Source organism: Plectropomus leopardus, chromosome 10 (assembly GCF_026936395.1).
Source record: "Plectropomus leopardus strain MGB_pleo_1.0 chromosome 10, ASM2693639v1, whole genome shotgun sequence".
Lineage (NCBI taxonomy): Eukaryota > Metazoa > Chordata > Actinopteri > Perciformes > Serranidae > Plectropomus > Plectropomus leopardus.
In genome coordinates this window covers 36,807,230-36,829,170 of record NC_142185.1, presented here as the reverse complement: position 1 = coordinate 36,829,170, position 21,941 = coordinate 36,807,230, and the positions used below count along the sequence as shown (strand labels likewise).

At 40.4% G+C, this 21,941-nt stretch overlaps 2 protein-coding genes across 7 annotated transcripts in view; both read left to right on the top strand.

Annotated features, from left to right (window-relative positions):
• The window catches only part of LOC148188607 (abl interactor 2-like), a 39,716-nt gene extending 26,741 nt beyond the window's left edge, over positions 1–12,975 (top strand). For 2 of the 6 annotated variants that reach the window (XM_088083805.1, XM_088083804.1), the window contains 7 exons: positions 319–471; positions 3,504–3,628; positions 5,293–5,604; positions 7,401–7,565; positions 7,830–7,910; positions 8,310–8,486; positions 8,965–12,975. In XM_088083805.1, coding sequence (XP_087939931.1) covers positions 319–471; positions 3,504–3,628; positions 5,293–5,604; positions 7,401–7,565; positions 7,830–7,910; positions 8,310–8,486; positions 8,965–9,140 — 1,189 coding nt within the window. In that variant the 3' untranslated portion in view covers positions 9,141–12,975. The remainder of the gene's footprint in view (positions 1–318; positions 472–3,503; positions 3,629–5,292; positions 5,605–7,400; positions 7,566–7,829; positions 7,911–8,309; positions 8,487–8,964) is intronic. The other 4 variants (XM_088083808.1, XM_088083807.1, XM_088083806.1 and 1 more) reach the window with 3 other exon arrangements.
• Positions 12,976–13,956: 981 nt separating this feature from the next.
• On the top strand, positions 13,957–21,088 carry cnot11 (CCR4-NOT transcription complex, subunit 11). Its single transcript, XM_088083803.1, has 7 exons — positions 13,957–14,684; positions 16,530–16,694; positions 18,043–18,195; positions 18,268–18,470; positions 18,948–19,150; positions 19,305–19,401; positions 20,743–21,088. Exons 1-7 carry the CDS (start codon positions 14,366–14,368, stop codon positions 20,938–20,940), a joined length of 1,338 nt encoding a protein of 445 aa, XP_087939929.1. The 5' UTR covers positions 13,957–14,365; the 3' UTR covers positions 20,941–21,088.
• Positions 21,089–21,941: the final 853 nt, after the last annotated feature.

The following is a 21,941-nucleotide window of genomic DNA, read 5'->3' as shown; positions in this document are numbered from 1 at the left end:
GGGGCTGCCAAGTCCCACACATCTTCCGTGCGTCTCACGCTTTTGGGCTCAGTCTCATGCTCTCATGACACCAAAGAAAATCTCACGCCCAAACACAGCGAGGGCAGAAGTGATGAACAATCCTGTAAAAAAGTGAAGGACTTTGACTGTAGAACAGCTGAGTGTTTGACAGCCACAGCATTTCATCATCGTATGTTTTTTTTTCCAGGTTCTTGGTGCTGGACAGGAAGTGCGCCCCCTGCGGGTCGCTGCCATCAGACTCATCAGAAATAAATCCGCCCATTAACCCTTTCTCCCCCCGACCTCTGACACGTACAGGAAGAACTCCCCCTACAGGACGCTGGAGCCGGTGCGCCCCCCGGTGGTGCCCAACGATTACGTCTCCAGCCCCACCAGAAACAATATGATCGTCGGACAGCTGCCCAGTCCGGCCCGCACCGCCACCCTCAACCACCGCCCCCGAACGTACAGGTAGCCGGGTTGGCACGTAAAAATGGCGAGGTCCGGAGCGAGACCTCGGAGCTTTTCTCTCCGCTCTGATGAAGTTTTTAAAGATTTCTGCGTCTTTATTCAACACATCTGTGCGTCTAGTTTGGGAATGCAGATTTATACAGGGCTCAAACAGTCATGGAAAACCTGGAATGGTCATGGAATTTGCAAATGGAAAATTCCAGGCCTTGAAAGATTTTGGTAAACTAAATATACCCTTAAATGTTTGGAAAAGTATAGTAAGGAAAAGAATTTTGTTTCACAAACCTGTGTAATAACAGTTACAGTTTCTCGCTGTGGCGAATGGTGTCATTTTTGGTGATTTTTAGAGAAAGAAAAATGCTTTCCAAACCTGCAGGCATGTTTTAATGATCCCCCCAAAAAAGTTTCCAAAATATTTTCTTTAACAATCGCCAAAAAAAAGCCAGATTTTTTTTTAAAAAGCCCCCCAAAAATAGCCAAATATTAAAAAAAAGGAGGAATGGCTGAAAAATCAATCGGCAAAATGTTTTATTTAAAATTTACAACAAATTTTTTAAAAATGCCAAAATGTTTTTAAAAAAGACTTGCCTCCAAAACCTGCCGGCATATTTAAAAGGGGGAAAAAAAACAACAAAAAACACATATTTTCTTTACAATCACCAAAATGTGTAAAGGATTTTAAAAAATCAACAGAAATTACCAATAAATTAATAAATGTCTCGAAAATGTTTTTTTTTTTTTTTAAATTTGCAAAAAAAACAAACCCCAACCCACACGTCTGCAGGTTTTGAAGGCATTTTATCAAAAGCCATGTTAGACCAACATGCTGGACCAGCAGACGTGTTGAAGATGATTTTACTGACTAAAGAAAAGCTGCGTCCTTCTTTCTCTGCTTCAGTTCATGTTTTTGTTCTTGGCTGATTTCATCACATTTAACGAGGTGACTGAACACCAGCAAATATTTCGGATCTCATTTAATGTCGCAAGAAAAGAGGAACCAAAAAAAAAAAGGTCCCCAAGAGAAAAAAGGTAAACTGGTGAAAGAATTTATAATCAGGAGGTTTAATTACTCCATAATACTTTATCTTTTACTGTTACTGTCCACTGTAAAAAATAAATGTAGTGTCCGCGCTGCCTTAAAATTTAAAATTTGCTGAATTTTAAGTTGATGTCTTTACAAATTCAGTCAACGTCAAATGTTAGGCAGCTTTCTTCATATTTAGTTTACAGATATTAGAGTGAAATCACCCTTCAAATCTGAAGTATTTTTCCCAAAATGTCGAACTGTTCCTTTAAACTCTAATAAGACTGTGACCTGTGCTCTGAGGCACAAATTTAAAGGAAAGATGCAGAAAATTGAATAAAAATTTGATGTTACATTTTCCCCCAAATCTTTGCTGGTGAGTTCTCACCTTTGGTTCTTTCTTCGTTGTTAAACTTCATCATAAAATCTGCTGATGTTTCCTCTGCTTTCATCCGGCAGTGACGTTATTTTAGCTTTTTTTTTCAAAATATCTGAAACAGTTAATGTGGTGACACAGGGCGACATTTAGTATTATTAATAATTAGAAATATTCAAGTTGATTTTCAAAACATATTAGAGCAGAATCCTTAAAAAGCCTTAAAATGCATTGAAAATATTAATCTGAAAATAAGGCCTTAATTGGTATTAAATTGTTTGTAAAAGTCAATATTTTGAAAGTCTTAAAAATGCTAAAACGTTGGAGGTAGGATTTCATTTTTTCCTGACATTGCATTGTAAAATCTTAAAAAAATTTTTTTATATAAGTTACAGGACACATAAGTAATTAATTTGGTTCAGTCATGTTTTTTACGTCTTTAATTTGGGTTATTGTAATATTGGTCTTAAATTTCATCCCGAGTGCATTAAATAAGTCTTAAGTCTAACTTTCCTTAAACTGCAGGAACCAACTTATTTTATTTATGAATTCATTTATTTATTTCTTTATTTATAAGACATCATATAACACAGGCCAATGTTAAGGAAAGTTATTTTCAACTCAGAATTTTTTGCTTTAGCAAAAAAACATAAATGTAACTTTTTTTTCTGAGCGTCCTGTTTGCTGATTTTGGCATTTTTCAGTAACTTTTAATCACCTAGATGTCCGTTTTCCGGAGCTGCTCCTCACTAAAGTTTATAAGTCGTTTTAAACAAACTTCTGTGTTTAGAGAAACAGAAACAAATCTGCAGGTTGTTTTTCGGCGACTCTTGTTTCGAAGTTTCGAGGTGACGGTCAGTTTTTTCACCGCTGAGTGAATCAGACGACTCAAACTAACTCTGCTTTCATCCTCGCAGCCTCCGCCGACTGATTTAATTCTCACTCATCGATCTTTTGAGCGTGACGCTTCATCGTCTCTGCAGCTTTTCACCGCTTCATTTCTTCTGTGCCGACGCTAACCGCCATCGCTCTGCTTTTATTTTGTCAACAGGCGGCTGACTTCCTGTCTGCGCGTCAGTTTTCTTTTATTCTTCATTGTTTCACTGATCTTCATCAGCTCATCAGCCGCTCTAACAGCCTCCTCCTCCTCCTCCTCCTCCTCCTCCTCATCTGCTTCTGTCGTTAAATCAGCTGCTCGTGACCTTTCTGGTTTATTACTCGTATCTGTTTTGTTTATTGCACAATGTTCGTTTTTTTTGTTATTATTTGTTGTTCGTAAGTTTTGATGGGGTCTGTTTGTAGAAGCCTTTGACCTTTGACCTCTCCTGACTGACTCTACTGGAGGCCACGTTTAACAGCAACAACTGTGTGTGTGTGTGTGTGTGTGTGTGTCTGTCTGTGTGTGCGTGTGTGTGCATGTGCGCGCGCATGCGTGTGTGTGCATGTGTGTGTGTGCGTGTGTGTGTGTGTGCATGTGTGTGCGCATGTGCGTGTGTGCGTGCGTGTGTGTGTGTGTGTGTGTGTGCGCATGCGTGTGTGTGCATGTGTGCGTGCGTGTGTGCATGTGTGCGTGCATGTGTGTGTGTGTGTGTGTGTGTGTGTGTGTGTGTGTGTGTGTGTGTGTGTGTGCAGTGGCAGCAGTGGTGGCAGCCATCCCAGCAGCAGCAGTCGCAGCAGCAGCAGGGAGAACAGCGGCAGTGGCAGCGTGGGCATTCCCATCGCCGTGCCGACGCCGTCCCCACCCTCCACCTTCCCAGGTAACACACACACACACACACACACACACACACACAGAGGTTTGTGTGTTTTGAATCTGTGTTTTTGAGTTTTTGTGTGTTTGTGTTTTTGTGTGTTTGAGTTTTTGTGTGTTTGTGTTTTTGAGTTTTTGTGTGTTTGTGTTTTTGTGTGTTTGTGTGTTTGTGTTTTTGTGTGTTTGTGTGTGTGTGTTTGTGTTTGTGTGTTTGTGTGTGTGTGTTTGTGTGTGTGAGTTTGTGTTTACTGTCGACGTGTTCAGGCTCCAGGTAAAAATATCTGTTTTAATGAAACCTACAATGATTTCAGGATTCATACTGTCATTAAAAAAAAACCTGGAAAAGTCATGGAATATGTAAATAGCAATTTCCAGGCCTGGAAAAGTTTTGAAAAACTAAATATACCTTGGAAGCTTTGGAAAAGTCTTAGAATTTTTTTGACAGACGGGTATAATAATGCAGGATGTGTTCAAGGACAGTCTCTGTTCGTGCAGCTGCTGGCTCTGATGAAATGCGTCATTTTTTGGTGATTTGTTGATTTTGATGATCAATAAAAATGTATAACAAAGAAAACCTTTTTTTCTTTAAGAATCACCAAATTTTTTAATTAAAAAAATGGCCAAAAGTTTTCCATTACAATTACATTTAAATCCAAATTTGAAGTTGTATGTCCTCCCCTAAACCAAAATAACAAACACAAGTCCCTCCCCCAAAAACGTCACGAAAAAATGGCCGAAAAATTCGTCGTTCCAAATGTCAAAAAAAGTCATAGATTAGTATTTTGAAGAATTTTATTTCGTGCAGAATTTCAGTCCAAAAAGTCAACATTTAAAATGTTGAAATAAGTCATACTATAACATTTGGTAAAAACGGTCAAAAGTCGTTGATGTCGATAAAAGTTATGTCACAGCGTTTAACGTGTCGAAGTTTATCGTGTCGAATTTAAAGAGCGGACCAAAAATTCAACATTTAAGCCCTTATGTGGTGGAGTCTGTGTGAGCCGTTTTTAGTGTTTACGAAAAGAAAAATGGTGATTGATTCGTCTCATCGTGTCTGAAAACAGGATTCCCACCGATCCTTAAAAAGTCTTAAAAAGCTTTAAATCCATTAATCCAAAAAAATTAGCCTTAATTTGTATTAAAGAGTCTTAGATAGATATTTCAGAAATCTTAAAAATGACAAGAAAAGTAATATTTATTATTATTATTATAAGTTGTTTTTGTAAAATATTAAAAAAATCCTCTCTTGCATTAATGTCACCAAAAAAAATCATATTTTATGTGATAATTAATATTTATTTTATCCTTTCACTTATTTCCTTCAGTTTGTGCTGCTGTAAAATTGTCTTGAATTTAATTTTGTCTAGTGACGCTTAAAAAAGTCTTAAAAAGTTTGTCGTAATGAAAATTAATTTTTATTTTTATATTAAACTGCAAAAACAGATGATTAAATCACATAAACAGCTGATATTTCTGGTTGTGATGTTTCACTTTAGTCGAGATGCCTTCAGTAAAGTTGTGGTTTCCTCACTCCCTGCCTCCTTCCCTCTTTCCTTCCTTCCTTCCTTCCTTCCTTACCTCCTTCGTTCCTTCCTTCCCTCCTTCCTTCCTTCCTTCCTTCCTTACCTCCTTCCTTCCTTCCTTCCTTGCCTCCTCTCCTCCTCCTGGAAGTTTCTCCGACTGCTGGACCTGCGAGCTCCTCCTCCACTGCTCCTAACTCCTCCCCCTCGCCCTCCCCCACTCCTTCCTCCTTCTCCTCCTCCTCCTCCACCACCACCTTAACACAACCCAACGCCGCCCTGCCGCCAAACTCACCCGCGCAGCACGCCGACTCACCTCCTCTGACACACACGCAATCAAACGCACCCGCCGCCTCCTCTAACCCCGCCCCCGCCTCCTCTGACGTGGAGCTGTCTCTCCTCCCTCCTGCTCCTCCTCCTCCTACACTCTCCTCCTCCTCCTCCTCCTCATCACCTGCTGAAGGTGAGTTCCTGTCACTGCCTCTTTCTTCCTCTTTTCTCTGTTTTCCCACAGAAAAGTGTCACAGTTGGATATTTTTTTTATAGTTTTTGTTCACTTTTTTATCTCCTCAGCATCAATCCTCAGCCTGCTTTTCTTAGGGGCCGTGTTTAAAAAATGATTCAGGAGGTCAGGTTTTTTTTTATTTGTTTTTAAATTTTTTTTTACATTTTTCTACAAGTTTAGGATTTTCTAGGATTTTTGTAAAAGTTGAATTTTGTCTGACAAACCTGTAAACAACACGATGTGTTCAAGGACCGTCATGAATTTAAAACACCAACGATGATTTCTGTTCATATAGTTTCGAGGTTGTGATATATGGTGTCATTTTTGGTGATTTTTATTTTGTTTTTTTATTTTAGTTTAGTTTAAAACACGTTTTCTTTAAAAATCACCCAAAAAAAGTCAAACAAATTCTGACAAAAAAGGCCAAAGTTTTTAAGTTGTGTGTGTTTTCTTCTGAAGAAATGTCCACATTTTTTTAAGGAAAAAAAATCAATTTTTTTAAAGAAAACTTGGTGGTTTGGAAGGCATGTTTTTGTGGGGAAAAAACATTTTTAAAATGTTTTCTTTAAAAATGGCCAAAAGTTTATAAGGGGGAAAAATGCCATTTTTTTTTAAGAAAACATGCCCGAAGGTTTGGAAAGAATTTCAAAATAAAAAAAAAACATTCAAAGAAAATAAAACAAAGAATAAAACACCAAAAATGTTTTATTTAAAAATCACTGAAATCATTAAAAGGAAAAATAGAGTGAGCAAAAATTTTGGAGGAAAAAAAGCCAAAACTTTCTTTAAAAAAAACGAGAGAAAATGTGTAGGAAAAAAGAAGATCCTCACCCAGAGGGGACAGTCCACCGGTTTCCGGCGGAGAACAGCGGCCTCAGATTTGGACTAACCGGACCTCTTCCTCCCCCTGGCTGCACCTTGAGATCCTGTATCAGAGACAAGGGACATCCCTGCGGAGACAGACACCCTCTGAGAACCTGTTTGACTTCACGCCAAGTCTGCGGACACACCTCTCACCGGGTTGTACAGGGACTGGATGGCTCGCAGACACGACCCCGGCACCCCGTACTCCCACAGGACCCCCCACAGGACTCCCCACAGGACTCCCACAGGACCCCCACAGGACCCCCACAGGACCCCCACAGGACTCCCACAGGACCCCCACAGGACCCCACAGGACCCCACAGGACTCCCACAGGACCCCACAGGACCCCCACAGGACCCCCACAGGACTCCCACAGGACCCCCACAGGACCCCCACAGGACTCCCACAGGACCCCCACAGGACCCCCACAGGGATGCGATTTAGGTCTTCTCCAAGTCCACAAAGCACATGTCTACCATCGTTCTTCAGGGGGACTTCACGATCACGTGGGCCATGACGGAGAAACCTGATTGGGAGGACCGGCCTGGTGATCTGAACCCGGGTAGTGTTTTGTTTTTGGACTTTGGTGCCGGTCGTGGACTTCTGTAGCTGCCGTGATTGCGTGGTCGTACCACGATTGCGTCGTTAAAATCATGTTACAGGACGTCCGTACGTTTGCTTTTCAAGCTTTTCTGTGTTTGTTCTCTGAATAATTTTCGGGTAATGGTTCGGAAATTTTCTTCTACTTTTCGTTCATTTCTTTTAATGTTTTGCTCATTTCTTTTGGGGAAAGTTTTTCTCGTTAATGTTTCCTGTTTACGACCAGTTCTGAACCGGATTCACAAACGTGGACCTCACGTCCGTCCCCGTCCTGTGTCCTCTGTCTCAGGTCCCATCGTCCCTCAGTTCTTCAGTATGAACCGTCCTCAGCCCCGACAGCAGGCTCCTCAGGTCGGGGGGTCGCTGCCATACCGCCGCCCCCCCTCTGTGACCGGCCAGCCAATAGAAACGCAGAACCAGGTCAACGGGGGCCCCTACTTCAACCAGAGCCCAGGTACACACACACACACACACACTCACAGGACACACACACACACACACACACACAGGAGACACACACACACACTCACAGGACACACACACACACACACACACACAGGAGACACACACACACACACACACACACACACACACACACAGAGGAGACACACACACACACACACACACACATGGATGAACGGGGTTAATTATTTTATTATTTACACAGCTTTAATGTGTGTGTGTGTCTCGTGTGTGTCTCGTGTGTGTGTGTGTGCAGCGTCCCCCCCGCCCCCCTCCCTCCTGCAGTTCACTCCTCAGCTTCCTCTGATGGGATTCGTCGCTCGAGTTCAGGAGTCCAGTAAGTCTCAGAGTTTTGTTTCATTTTGGAGATTTTAAGTTTTTACTTTTTATTTTTATTTATTTATTTTTAAAGTTTTACTTTAATCAGTTCATATGTTTACTTACTTACAACATGACTTATATTATTTCTGGGTGTCATTCTGGGATTTTGACTATTTTCCACCTGATGAGGTCATTTTGACCATATTTGGCATATGGAGGAAATACATGCTATTTCCACTAGGTGACCTGTCACAGTCAATGTAGCTGCTGATCTGTGTGTGTGTGTGTGTGTGTGTGTGTGTGTGTGTGTGTGTGTGTGTGTGTGTGTGTGTGTGTGTGTGTGTGTGTGTGTGTGTGTGTGTGTGTGTGTGTGTGTGGTTTTTTTTGGATGTTTGACGTCTTTTCTCCCCTCCAGTCTCAGACGTCCCTCCTCCCCCGGCCCCTGAGAGCCAGTCAGGTCCCGAGGAGCCCCTGCCGACTCCTCAGCCGGTGGAGGACGGCGCTGAAGAGGAGGACTCTGCAGTGGTGGAGTACAGCGACCCGTACGCTGAGGAGGACCCGCCGTGGGCCCCCAGGAGCTACCAGGAGAAAGGTACGGAGACACGGAGTCCCAAATCAGCTGCAGCAGGGAGGCACAACCTGCTTCACTGGGGGCCACTATTTAAAAATGACAGGAGGCCAGGGGCCAATCACAGCAGCCTCATGGATTTTAGGACATTTCTAAGATTTTAGGACGTGTTCCTGATTTTAGGGCATTTTTTGGATTTTAGGACAGTTTTAGGATCTCAAGATGTTTCTTGGATTTAAGGACATTTCTAGGATGACCTTGACCCTGTCAGGGGCCAGATTTGGCCCTCAGGCCATAAGTTGAGTATCACTGATTTAAAATGCTCACTGATTCTGCAGGACGAACTCAAAGTGTCCTCCCTGCGTGTCCTCCCTGCGTGTCCTCCCTGCGTGTCCTCCCTGCGTGTCCTCCCTGCGTTTCCTCCCTGCATGTCCTCTATCAAATCGATCTGAAACACATTGTTGATTATGAATGATATTTTGGGCTGTTTGTCGCCCCCCAGTGGTCGCCATCTACGACTACACGGCGGACAAAGAGGACGAGCTGTCGTTCCAGGAAGGAGCCATCATCTACGTCATCAAGAAGAACGAGGACGGCTGGTACGAAGGCGTGATGAACGCCACCACCGGCCTCTTCCCCGGAAACTATGTGGAGTCCATCATGCACTACGCCGACTGAGGACAGAGAGGACGTCTCCGCGGCGTCTCACTGCGGCCCGCTGTCTCCGATCTGAGCCGGGAGGGAAAAAAGACGACTCGGCTCTGTTTGTTTTTCAGTTTAGATTCACAATAATCGATCATGAGCAGATCAGAAAATCACTAATAATTTAACGTGAGTGTTCGTTCTGTGAGCTGCAGACGTCTCTGTTTTTACCCATCAGGCCTTTCTTTCAGGGCGTCTCTGCTGAGTCAGTGTTGATGAGCTGTTGGAGGACTGAGCGGCGTTTCAGGTGTCTTCATGTTTCAGCTCAGAGGAGACGTTTTTCTTTTGATCGCAACAACTTTAAATCAAAGTCGTAAAACTCACCAAAAAAACAGAGAAACACGTCGAGACTCGATAACGAGAAGCAGAAAAAAACTTTAAATCACATCCTGACGGCCGTGGAAACGTTTTTTTTTTCAGCTAAATTTTTCAGTCTTGGAAAAATAATCTCACACTTGCAGGAAAACAAATGTATTAAGTTAAGATTTTTTTTGTTGTGATCAAAAAAAAAACATTGAAACACAGTTTGTCTCCTCTGGGCTTCCGTATTTGTGTCCTCTTGTCCGTCCCTCGACCCTCAGCAGAGGACGCTCAGTGTTTCTGCCCGAAGTGACGAGATTATTTTTAGTTTCAGCATATCGGAGCCCAGATTAACGTTTAGAGATTAAATAGACAGAATGAAATGAAGCTATGCAAAAGACACTTTTCATCAAACACTAAATTCAGAGATTTTCTCGACATTAACGATTTACTCTCGTTTTTTACTCTCCTGCTCGTTTTCTCTGCAAACAGTAAAATCCAAACAGTTATTTCGACTCTTTTCATCAATTAAACTTTTAAAAAAAATCAAAACTTAATTATAGAAACACTGAAGTTCGCTTTACTGACAATCACACACTGTTTCCTGTGGCTGCGTCACAATAAAAGCCACCAGATAAAGCTTTTAACCCTTTGAAATCTGAAATGACACCTGAGAAAATTTGATTTGATTTGTTTGATTTCTTTTGAAAACTTGTCTAAAAAGGCAATGAGCAACTTGGCAAGAAATGTCACACAAATTGCAAGAAATTAGGAAAAGAAAATTGCCTAAAAATTAGTTTTAAAAAAAGGGAAATAATTCAAAGTTAATTATAACTGAATTAAATTATTAGAAATTAAGGGGAAAGAAATATAATCAAAAATATTTTTTAACTTTTTTGATTATTAAGTTTTTTTATGTCTATTTGTTTGCATTTTTATTTTCCTTTCCTTTTCTTCTTTTCTTTCTTCTTCTTATTATCATCATTGTTGCTAAATTCCAGGTTATTTTCTTGTAACTTGTAACTTGGTTTTAAAGGGTTAATGTGAAGCAGCAGCAGTAACAGCACCAAAATTGAATCTTTGTAAATATTTCTTTGTAAAGAAAAAAAATGAAATATTTTTTAAGAAGGAAAAATCAGCATTTATATCTTTAGATTATTTTTTTTTAAGAAAACGTTAAACTTCAACTTCCGTTCAACGGAGGCCATGTTTTGTTAATCACCCCAAAAAAGATTGTCAGTCTTTTTTTGTGTGCCAAAAATGGCTTTTTTCCCTTTAAAATCGACAAATATTGTAAAGGGAAAATTGCCTTTTTTTAAAGTTCGCAGTAAAATAAATACAAATTGAAGCCATTTAAAGCTGTATACTCGTCCCCTAAAGTCAAGCCCCTTTTTGCGTCCGTCCCGCTCTTAAATAATGAAAAAAATGCCTTAAAGTCCTGAAAGAAATCCTGGAAACTTAAAGGTAAAGATGTGACTTTGTGTTCGGATTAAATCAGCTCAGAGGTTTTCCTCCGAAGCGTTTGCGCCAAACTTCAGAACACGGACCGATTGAAGTCAATCTCAGGCGTGTTTGAAGCGTCCTCCTCTCCGTCCTCTCCGTCCTCCTCACCGTCCTCTCCGTCCTCCTCTCTGTCCTCTCCGTCCTCTCCGTCCTCTCCGTCCTCTCTGTCCTCTCTGTCCTCTCAGTCCTCTCTGTCCTCTCTGTCCTCTCTGTCCTCTCAGTCCTCTCTGTCCTCTCCGTCCTCTCTGTCCTCTCTGTCCTCTCCGTCCTCTCTGTCCTCTCAGTCCTCTCTGTCCTCCTCTCTGTCCTCTCAGTCCTCTCCGTCCTCTCAGTCCTCCTCTCAGTCCTCCTCTCTGTCCACCTCTCTGTCCTCCTCTCCGTCCTCTCAGTCCTCTCCATCCTCCTCTCAGTCCTCTCCGTCCTCTCTGTCCTCCTCTCTGTCCTCTCTGTCCTCTGTCCTCCTCTCAGTCCTCTCCGTCCTCTCTGCGCGTCGGTCGTGGTGTTGTCATGGAGACGTGGCCCTGAACAGAGCGCCTGTGCCGGTGTTGAAGTTTACAGTGTGTTTGCCTGCATGCCTGAATATATAACTGACATTTTTATTCACAGTGTTTCATATCTTTATATTTTTTATTTCTGGTGTTTGTTTGACGAGCTGGAGGTGATGATGATGTTTCTGTTCTGTGCTGTTTGGTTGTAAAAAAGCCCTTTAAAGAGACGTCCAGCTGACTGTCCGCTGCAGCTGGAGGTTATTGTGCCATATATATATATATATATATATACAGGTGTGTGTGTGTGCGTGTGTGTGTGTGTGTGCGTGCGTGCGTGCGTGCGTGCGTGCGTGTGTGTGTGTGAAGCAGTATGAACCAAACGTTCCCTCGTGGACTGACGTGGACCTGAAACAGTGTTTCCTTGTTGTACAGTTTGATATTTAAGAGGCTCAGAAACTGAAGTGTGTTGAAGTCTGAGAGCGAAAATTAATGTTTTACAGCCACAAACTGAGTCTCTGTGTTCACTGAAGAGCTGCAACTGATTATTTTCATTCTTGATTAATATGCCAATAATTTCTCCATTAAAGGTTTTAAGAAAAATCTAATATCCAATATTCATTCAATCCAATAAATCCAATATTTTCAAAAAAAAAGCAAAAAACACCCATATTTTTAAACAAAAAAATTATCACTGAAATGTTTTCTCCAAAAATTGCCTTTTTTAAAAAAATGGCCAAAATTCTAATTTTACAGAGAAAAGGTTTCTGTCAAAAAATGTAAAGAAGAAAAATTTCTTTAAAAAAAATCTTTGAAGAAAATGTTTTTCTGTAAGAATTACCAAATGTTTAAAAGAAATGGACAAAATTAAAAAAAATATTTTTTTTTTCCAATTATTTATTTAATTATTCAAATTTCTTAATTGATTATCAAATTAGTTTAATAGTTGGCAACTAATCAATAAATCGTTGCAGCTCTAATCCTATGGAGAGCAAGTTTTGGCATCAGAAATAAAGTTTTGCATTAATCAAGAAAAAAAATGTTGCAGAAAAGAAATCATTGAAAAATAAAACAAGGGCATCCAAAATAATTATTTCACTTTTTCAATAACAAACTTGAGATTTCTTTTGTCAGTTAAAATTGCTAAATGTAAAGAATGACAGAAAGTTGAAACTGAAAAAAAACAACCTAAAATTAAAAAATAATCTGTCACTAAAAAAATTGACATGATTATCACAATAAAACAACAGAATTTAAAACAGCAAAATAAAATCAAACTCCTTTTTGATGCCCGTGTTTTATCTTCCAGAGTCGAACCTGAGACTCGCAGGTGTGTTTCAGGTGTCGTCTCGCTCTGGTTCGTGTTCGGCCGGCAGGTGTCCTTTAACTCAGAGTGAAGACAGAAATGAGACGGACGGCGTCTCTCAGGCTGCGGACGTTTCCCGCCTCTTCATCAGAGTTCAGACAGACTGTGGATCTGTGTGCACAAACTCATTAAACTCCAACAAAATTCAAATATCTGACCTTTAACCTCCCGCCTTTCTTTTTACAGCGTTCAGAAGTGAGCCGGAAACACGAGAAATTACTGAGAAAACGACAGTCATTAAAAACCGGATTTGGCAATTTTGCAAAACTATATATACCCTGAAAGTTTTGGAAAAGTCCTGAATTTTGTTCTACGAACCTGTATAATAACACATGGTGAGGGCCGTTTAAAGTTTGAAAATCCAGCGATAATTTCTGTTTTACAGTTTCTGGCTAATAATTCATTTTTGGTGATTTATAAAGAAAACATACTTTACAAACCTGCAGGTGGAAGGCATGTTTTCTTTTAAAAAATTACCCTTTTCCTCTTATAAATTACCAAGATTTTAAAGAGAAAAAACACCAAAACTATTTTAAGAAAAAAAAGGCATTTATTTCAATGATACAAAATAACAATAATAATTATCACTGCTAATGTTGTTGTTTTTTTTTTTATATAACCTATTTATGTCCATTTTAAATTATATATGTCTATTGTAATCATTGGTTTTACATTCCACGATAAATAATCATTATATAATGATGATATATTCTAATAATATGCATTATTATTGATATTTGAATTTAACTTTTTTTGTTTATAAATTTCCATATCATTATTATTATTATTTCCTTCTCCTTTACGTTATTTTTTGTATGTTGTTTTATTAATTATAATTGTTATATATTATAATCATTAATTTGGTTACGTTCAAGAAGTCCACGAGTTACAACTTTTACTTTGATAGCGCCGTGAACCGGAAGTACTTCGCGTGGGCTTATGGGTAAAGAAGTTGTCAGTGAGTCGATTTTTTAATTTATTTATTTCAGGTCAGTTTCAATTTTAAAATTAACTGCTGATATATTCATGATTAATGATGATTTAGTGCCGTTTAAAATCATTAATTGGAAGATTTATTTAAATTAAAAATGGGCGGGAAGTGAAACCCCGGAGCCGGAAACTACACTACCCACACTGCACTGCGCATGCGGGGTCAAACCAGAATTTAAACGGCTAACGTTAACGCAGGAGGTCCGTGAGGAGTCACTCCAACAAACTGGACTAAATCTGGGCGGATTTTTGAGCTCAGTCGGTGTTTTTCGGTTTTATAAGGCGGTTATGAAGCTACCGGAGCGGCGCGCGGAGGTTTTGTCGGTCGGGCTCGTCGGTTTGTGACATGTCTTTGCCGGGGTTTGTGAGTTAGCGCTGCTAGGCTAAGCTAACTGTTTGCTAACGCCGCTCGGGCTGTTTGTTGACATGTGTTAGCAGAGGAGGACAGGTGGACATTAACGCGCCACAGGTGAGGACAGGTGAACTGTCGCGACAGAAAATAGACGTTAATAAGACACCAGATCCCCGGAGAGCTAGCTGACCGAGGCGGGAGGACCATGACTCTCGCCCCGAAGGAGCTGTCCAACCTGCTGAGCATCATCTCGGAGGAGGCGTGCACCAACACCTTCGAGAGCCTGTCCACGCACTTCCACCACTACTTCGGCAAGGCGGAGCACTTCAGGGTGGGCTCGGTGCTGGTGATGCTGCTGCAGCAGCCCGACCTGCTGCCCAGCTCCCCGCAGCGGCTCACCGCCCTCTACCTGCTCTGGGAGATGTACCGCACCGAGCCGCTGGCCGCCAACCCGTTCGCCGCCGTGTTTGCTCACCTGCTGAACCCCTCACCTGCCGGGGAGGAGCCGGAGAAGGTGCTCTCAGGTACGTACAGGGTTTTTTTTTTACACGCTGACAACCCTCAGTGACTGTTTCTCATTTTAGTCTCTTTTCCTCTCCCTGTTGTGATAACTGTGTGTGTGTTGATGCATGTGTCCTAAATGTAGTCCAGATTGTGTATTTGAGTGTAATCAGTGAATTTGCAGCTCAGCTCCTACAATAAGTCTAAAATACACTGTGGAAACTAAATAGTTACATTCAGACTGTTCAGGTCCAAAAATGCTCCATTGAAACCCATTCAAACTGACATTTTTGATCCCACAGCCATCAGAGCAGAAAAACAGGACTTGTATTATTTCTGGGTGTCATTCTGGGCTTTTGACTCTGAATTTGTCATTTTGACTATTTTCCACCTGATGAGGTCATTTTGACCATATTTGGCATATGGAGGAAATACATGCTATTTCCACTAGGTGACCTGTCACAGTCAATGTAGCTGCTGATCACTGACATATCCCAGACTGTCAGCAGCTACACTCACACACTGACATATCCCAGACTGTCAGCAGCTACACTCACACACTGACATATCCCAGACTGTCAGCAGCTACACTCACACACTGACATATCCCAGACTGTCAGCAGCTACACTCACACACTGACATATCCCAGACTGTCAGCAGCTACACTCACACACTGACATATCCCAGACTGTCAGCAGCTACACTCACACACTGACATATCCCAGACTGTCAGCAGCTACACTCACACACTGACAGATCCCAGACTGTCAGCAGCTACACTCACACACCGAGGAGGAGACTGAAAAAAAGCTCTTTATTTTCTTTTATTTTAATCTGAAAACACAGTGGAATTATGAAACTTTGCATTTAAAGGGTTAAAATTCTGAAAATTAATGAATATTTGATTGTTATGATTAGGACTGATGTCAGTTGGCAAATACATGCAGTGAAAATAAAAAAATAATATTAATCTATATTATTTTTTAAAACTTGATTTTGAGAAGTGCATTTTGTGGGCAGAGCGTTATGAGTGTGTTTGATATTAAAGTGGGCCCTAAGGGGTTAAACATGAAGGAAACAGAACAAAGTTACAGGGTGGTTTTAATCTATGCCATATGCATCAACACAGCCAAAATGATCAAATCATTGACAATCCCAGGCTATCAGTAAAAAAAGTCATCTTTGCATGACAATAATTATTATTTTTTGGCGTGTGTGTGTGTGTGTGTGTGTGTGTTTTCATCTAAAAACATAATGCAATCATGACAAAAACCTGGCATTTAAAGGCTTAAAATTCTGAATATTAATGAATATTTGATATTTATGATTAAGGCTGATGTTGGTTAAAAAAATAAACTCAATGAAATCAGAGAATTATATAATAAAATGATACTAATATACAGTATTTTTTTTAAAGCTTTATATTTAAAAAGTGCATTTTGTGTGCAGAGTGAAACGATTGTGTGTGATATTAAAGCAAGCTCTAAGGGTTAATGTTTTCAATGCCACATCGTATTTAGGATCGAATTCACTCTTTTCTCGTCTCTAGAAATAAAAACAGTCTTAGATGTTTACAAAAGAAAAGAAATGTCATCGGTGAATCTCAGAAAAACATTATATTTCCTTTTTTGTAAACGTTGTATTTATTTGTGTACTTTTTTATTTACTTGAATATCTAATAGCAAAATGATGCAGGATGCCCAAATTCTGTTGAACAGCAGCACATGTAAAATAAAAGTGATGCTAAAACAGATATGAAGAACATAAAACGTTTTTTTTTGTTTTTTTTTCATGGAAAGGCCACGCGTGTTCTCCTTCAACATTTTATACCCATAAGTCTGTTCTGTGTCATGTGACCTCTCTGCAGGCTTCCTGCCTCCCATCACGCAGCCCGAGAAGTTCTTCCTGTCGCAGCTGATGTTGGCGCCGCCCAGAGATCTCTTCAAGAAGACGCCGAGACAGGTGTCCTGCATGGACGTCGGCAACATGCCGCAGGCCATCGATATCAGCGGGCTGCAGCTGGCGTTAGCAGGTCAGAGCGCAGCTGCACACGCGTCACACTTACACACGGCTGCACCGCTTTAAATGCTGTATTTTCCTTAATTTTATGCATTTTGTTGACTATTTTTAGCTTTATTTTTATGAATATTGTCTCAGTGGGTTTTATTTTCCATCTCATTATCTTACTTTTACTAGAATTATCATGTGAAGATGTTTTCTGTGTGTTCTGTTCTGATCTTCTGTCATTTTTATTTGCATGTTTCAGTATGTCTTTATGTCTTTTGATGTGAAGCACTCAGGACATGATTTTTTTCATTGGGCTGCATTTCTTGTATGAACGTTGCTATACAAATAAAGCTTATTATTTTTATTAGTATTATTATTATTACTAAAAGCGACAACACTCATGTTTAAAACTTTAGAACTGAAGGCAATCAAGGAATTACCCAAAAATTAGCAACAAATTAGAAAAAAAAGTGCAAGAAAATTACCTGAAAATTAGTAAAAACAAAAAAGAAAAGAACAAAAGTAAAATACAATAAAACAATGGATTGACCTTAAAAAAGGTCTAATTTTGTAACATATTTTGAAGTAATCAAGATATTTGTAAATGACATTTTTTTCTAGCTTTTTCCTCAGACATTTCCCCAGTTTTTTTAGAAATAATTTTCTAAATCTGCTAATTTATTAAAATTTGTGGAGCATCTCTTGCCGAGTTACTCTTTGCCTTTTTTCCTGATGTTTTTTTAAAAATTTGGCTGCGAGGAGCTTAAAAAGTAATGACCCCAAAAATAAGCAAGAAATTAGGGGGAAAAAGTTAAAAGGAAATGACCTAAAAAAACTAAACCAAACAAAAAAATGTAAAGTAAAAAATGACCCGAAAAACTGTCTAAAACTATAACTATTCTGTAAAAAAAATTATGATAATTATAAATATTTAGTTTTCTAGACACTTTCCCTCACTCAAAAATGATTTCCTGAATCTACAATTTATTTTGCAGTTTGCAGGACATTTCCTGCCAAGTTGCCTTTTTTTCCATGTTTTTGAGAGAAAATCGATGTCGCTCCGGGTTTCAGACAGTTAAAGGCAGAAACTTAAAGTGTAGCTGAAAATATAAAAAATACTGAAAGTGTATAAAATATAACTTGAGTTGAGTTGTTGAAGTACGTGAAGCGTCAGACAGAACGACTCATGACTGATCAACTCAAACACAACTCTTGTTTAAAGTGAATCATTTTGGATAATCGTCCGTTTTTAATCTGCTCCTCAGAGTTTATAAAGTAACTCAGTGAGCAGTTTGTCCGCCGTCGGCCCTTTTTTATTTTTTTTATGTTTATTGAAGTATTAAAGGTTGTTGCTTGTTGTGTTTGTGCCGCAGAGCGTCAGTCGGAGCTGCCCACTCAGAGCAAAGCCAGCTTCCCGAGCATCCTGAACGACCCCGACCCAGACTCCTCCAACTCCGGATTCGACAGCTCCGTGGCCAATCAGATCATAGAGTCTCTGGTCACGGGGCCCCGCCCTCCTCTGGAGAGTAAGTGTTTCTGGTGAACGAGTTTTTAATATGAAGAAAACAGAACAGTCACAAGGCTTTCTCCGTCCGCAGGTCACTTCCGCCCCGAGTTCATCCGCCCGCCGCCGCCGCTCCACGTGTGCGAGGACGAGCTGGCGTGGCTGAACCCCACCGAGCCGGACCACAGCGTCCAATGGGATCGCTCCATGTGTGTGAAGAACAGCACTGGTGTGGAGATCAAACGCATCATGTCCAAGGCCTTCAAGAGCTCGCTGTCCGCCCAGCAGCAGTCACAGGTGAGCGCGGGTCACAGGTGAGAGCAGGCCACAGGTGAGCATGGGTCACAGGTGAGAGTAGGTCACAGGTGAGTGCGGGTCACAGGTGAGAGTAGGTCACAGGTGAGAGTGGGTAACAGGTGAGTGCGGGTCACAGGTGAGAGTAGGTCACAGGTGAGTGCGGGTCACAGGTGAGAGTAGGTCACAGGTGAGAGTAGGCCACAGGTGAGAGTAGGTCACAGGTGAGAGCGGGTAACAGGTGAGAGCGGGTCACAGGTGAACGCGGGTCACAGGTGAACGCGGGTCACGCTGCAGCAGGTCACATAATATTTATCCGTGCATGTGTTTCCAAGTGAAGGTCTGTTAGAAAATGATGATGTCATGATCGTGAAAAAACTAAATTATATAATTTAAAAAAAACAAAAGGCACTTTCTTCAAATTTGGACTCAAAAATTAACTCTGTCTTTGTCGCTGTCTCCGTCTCTCTGTCCGTCCAGCTGCTGGCGGAGCTGGAGAAGGACCCGAAGCTGGTTTACCACATCGGTCTGTCTCCGGCGAAGCTGCCCGACCTGGTGGAGAACAACCCGCTGGTGGCCATCGAGATGCTGCTGAAGCTGATGCAGAGCAGCCAGATCACCGAGTATTTCTCCGTGCTGGTCAACATGGACATGTCTCTGCACTCCATGGAGGTCGTCAACAGGTGAGGACGCCGCTCGCTTCGGCGTTTTTACATTTCACGATCAAATCGGTGAAGCTGCTGCGAAAAACACGCTCTGCTGCGTCGCGTCTGTGCTCCGCGTGTTTCGGTTCTTTCAGAGTTAAATCTGCTCTCTGTGGCGTTCGTGTGTCCTCAGGTTGACCACGGCGGTGGATTTACCTCCGGAGTTCATCCACCTCTACATCTCCAACTGCATCTCCACCTGCGAGCAGATCAAAGACAAATACATGCAGGTACAGTGCAACATTTTAACCCTTTCAAACCCAAACCAATTGGTTTGATCTCGTTCAAAAGCACAGAAGATAATCAGCAACTTCAGGAGAAAAGGCCGAACTTTGTTAAAAGAACTTTGTAAAAAGTTACAAAGAAATGACCTGAAAATAATCAAAGAAAATAAAAAATAAATAAGTACTGACAATTAATAATTAAAAAAGACCTTAAAAAGGACCGAAAATGATTTTAAAAATATATTTTAAATATGTAACTTCAAGATTTATTTTATTTTTTATTTTTTTAATTTCTTCTAATCACCTCCAGCTGTTTTTCAGGTCATTTCCTGCTCACCTTTACTATGTCTTTGTCATTTGTGGAACATTTTTTGCCAAGTTATCTTTACAAGAAATCACATTTTTGCAAGTTTGAGGGGTTAAAAACTTGTGAAAAGGAGGCTGAATACAGCACAAGAAAAGTGATGTTATGATAACGATGACAATATTGATAACACACAATAATAATACTAATAATAATGATGATGATGATGATGATGATAAAAATAATAATAATAATCACAATAACAATAATAACAATAGTCCTTAAAAACGATTTGATCAGATCAGAAAAGTCTTTAACCCTCAGAGCCGTTTTGATATCACACTCCTTCGTATCGTTCTGCACACAAAATCTTTTCAAAATCAAGGTTTAAAAATTATTATAAGTTGATATGAGTTTATTTTTTTAACCAGCATCATCAGTCCTAATCAGAAATATTAATTAATTTTCTGAATTTCAACCCTTTAAATGCCAGGTTTTTGTCATGATACCACTATGTTTTTAGATTTTAAAAAATGACAAATTCAGAGTCAAAAGCCCAGAATGACACCCAGAAATAATACAAGTCCTGTTTTTCTGCTCTGATGGCTGTGGGATCAAAAATGTCAGTTTGAATGGGTTTCAATGGAGCATTTTTGGACCTGAACAGTCTGAATGTAACTATTTAGTTTCCACAGTGTATTTTAGACTTATTGTAGGAGCTGAGCTGCAAATTCACTGATTACACTCAGATACACAATCTGGACTACATTTAGGACACATGCATCAACACACACACAGTTATCACAACAGGAAGAAGAAAAGAGACTAAAATGCAGCAAAAGGTTGGATTAAGGATCTTCAGGATCTCCGGTTTTAATGTTGAGTTTAAGTTTGGAGGCTGTAGATTTGACTTTTTTATATTTCTGTTGTTCGATGTTTGTCCTCACTGATGTTTGTCCTCACTGATGTTTGTCCTCACTGATGTTTGTCCTCACTGATGTTTGTCCTCACTGATGTTTGTCCTCACTGATGTTTGTCCTCAGAACCGTCTGGTCCGTCTGGTGTGTGTCTTCCTTCAGTCACTCATCAGAAACAAGATCATCAACGTTCAGGACCTGTTCATCGAGGTTCAGGCCTTCTGCATCGAGTTCAGCCGCATCCGAGAGGCTGCCGGCCTCTTCCGCCTCCTCAAGACCCTGGACACTGGAGAGACCGCGGCCGAGGCCAAACCTGCCAAATAACGATCCCCAAAGAGACGCTGCACAGACACGAGGCGCGGGCCAAGCTGCTAAATAACGCCCCCCTTCATCAGCCCGTCAGAGGGACACTCAGAGGGACACTCAGAGGGACACTCAGAGGGACACTCAGAGGGACACGGTTTGAATCTGGTTAAAAAAACTGTAAATAAGCTGTGAGGTTTTTCGGGTCCTGCCTCTGAACTCTGCCACCTCCTTCACGTTTCTTTTCCACGAGTCAAAGACGGATTAACTCGCATCACCTCCTCGTTTTTTTACCGGTGCTCTTTCCTTTGGAGATCTTTTTTCTTTCATTAAACAGATTGTTTAGTTCAATCTCGTTGTTGTGATTTCATTCATGTTTATTTGTCGTGTGAGTGTCGTCCCCGTCCTGTTTGTCTCAGCTGTGTGTGAATGTTTCGTCCGTCCGTCCGTCATGAACGCGGCTCAGCATTCACACAAACCTCCGACGGCTGTGGTGAGTAACCGAAAACTTTCCTACGTTTGATGTTTTGGGAAAAGAGTTTTTTTTGAGTCAGATGTTCACGTTGATTCCACTCTCACGTCTGTGCGATAAACATGAAGCTGCAGCTCTCAGATATAAATATTATTCATAAAAATATTAAAACGATATAAAAAAAGATATAAATATATATATAAAGATATAAAAACGTTTTATATATATATATATATAAGATATATATAAAGATTCCTGTGGATCTTTCAGAAGTCTGAAAAGGCATCACGTTAGTCTAAAAATGCAAAGACATTTAAGGAAGGATTTTCTAAATTGCTTTTTTTCTGATGCATTGTGAAATTTCAAAATAGTTATAACATCTTTTATTTTTTTAGAAACATTATTTGGTGTGCTATACTTTGACATTTTTAATAAAAGAAATTTAGCACTTTACCATGATACCAATACTGTTGTGTTTTTTCAAATTTTTGCCATACTAATGATTTTTTTGAATACAAAAATGATGTCCTACTAAACTCTGAGTGCATGC

Excerpts from the sequence above, each read along its gene's own strand:
- cnot11 (XM_088083803.1), top strand. The coding sequence starts at position 14,366 with ATGACTCTCGCCCCGAAGGAGCTGTCCAACCTGCTGAGCATCATCTCG. Across the intron at positions 14,685-16,529 it reads GCCGGAGAAGGTGCTCTCAG|GCTTCCTGCCTCCCATCACG; the intron begins GTACGTACAGGG and ends ACCTCTCTGCAG. Across the intron at positions 19,151-19,304 it reads TCCATGGAGGTCGTCAACAG|GTTGACCACGGCGGTGGATT; the intron begins GTGAGGACGCCG and ends GTGTGTCCTCAG.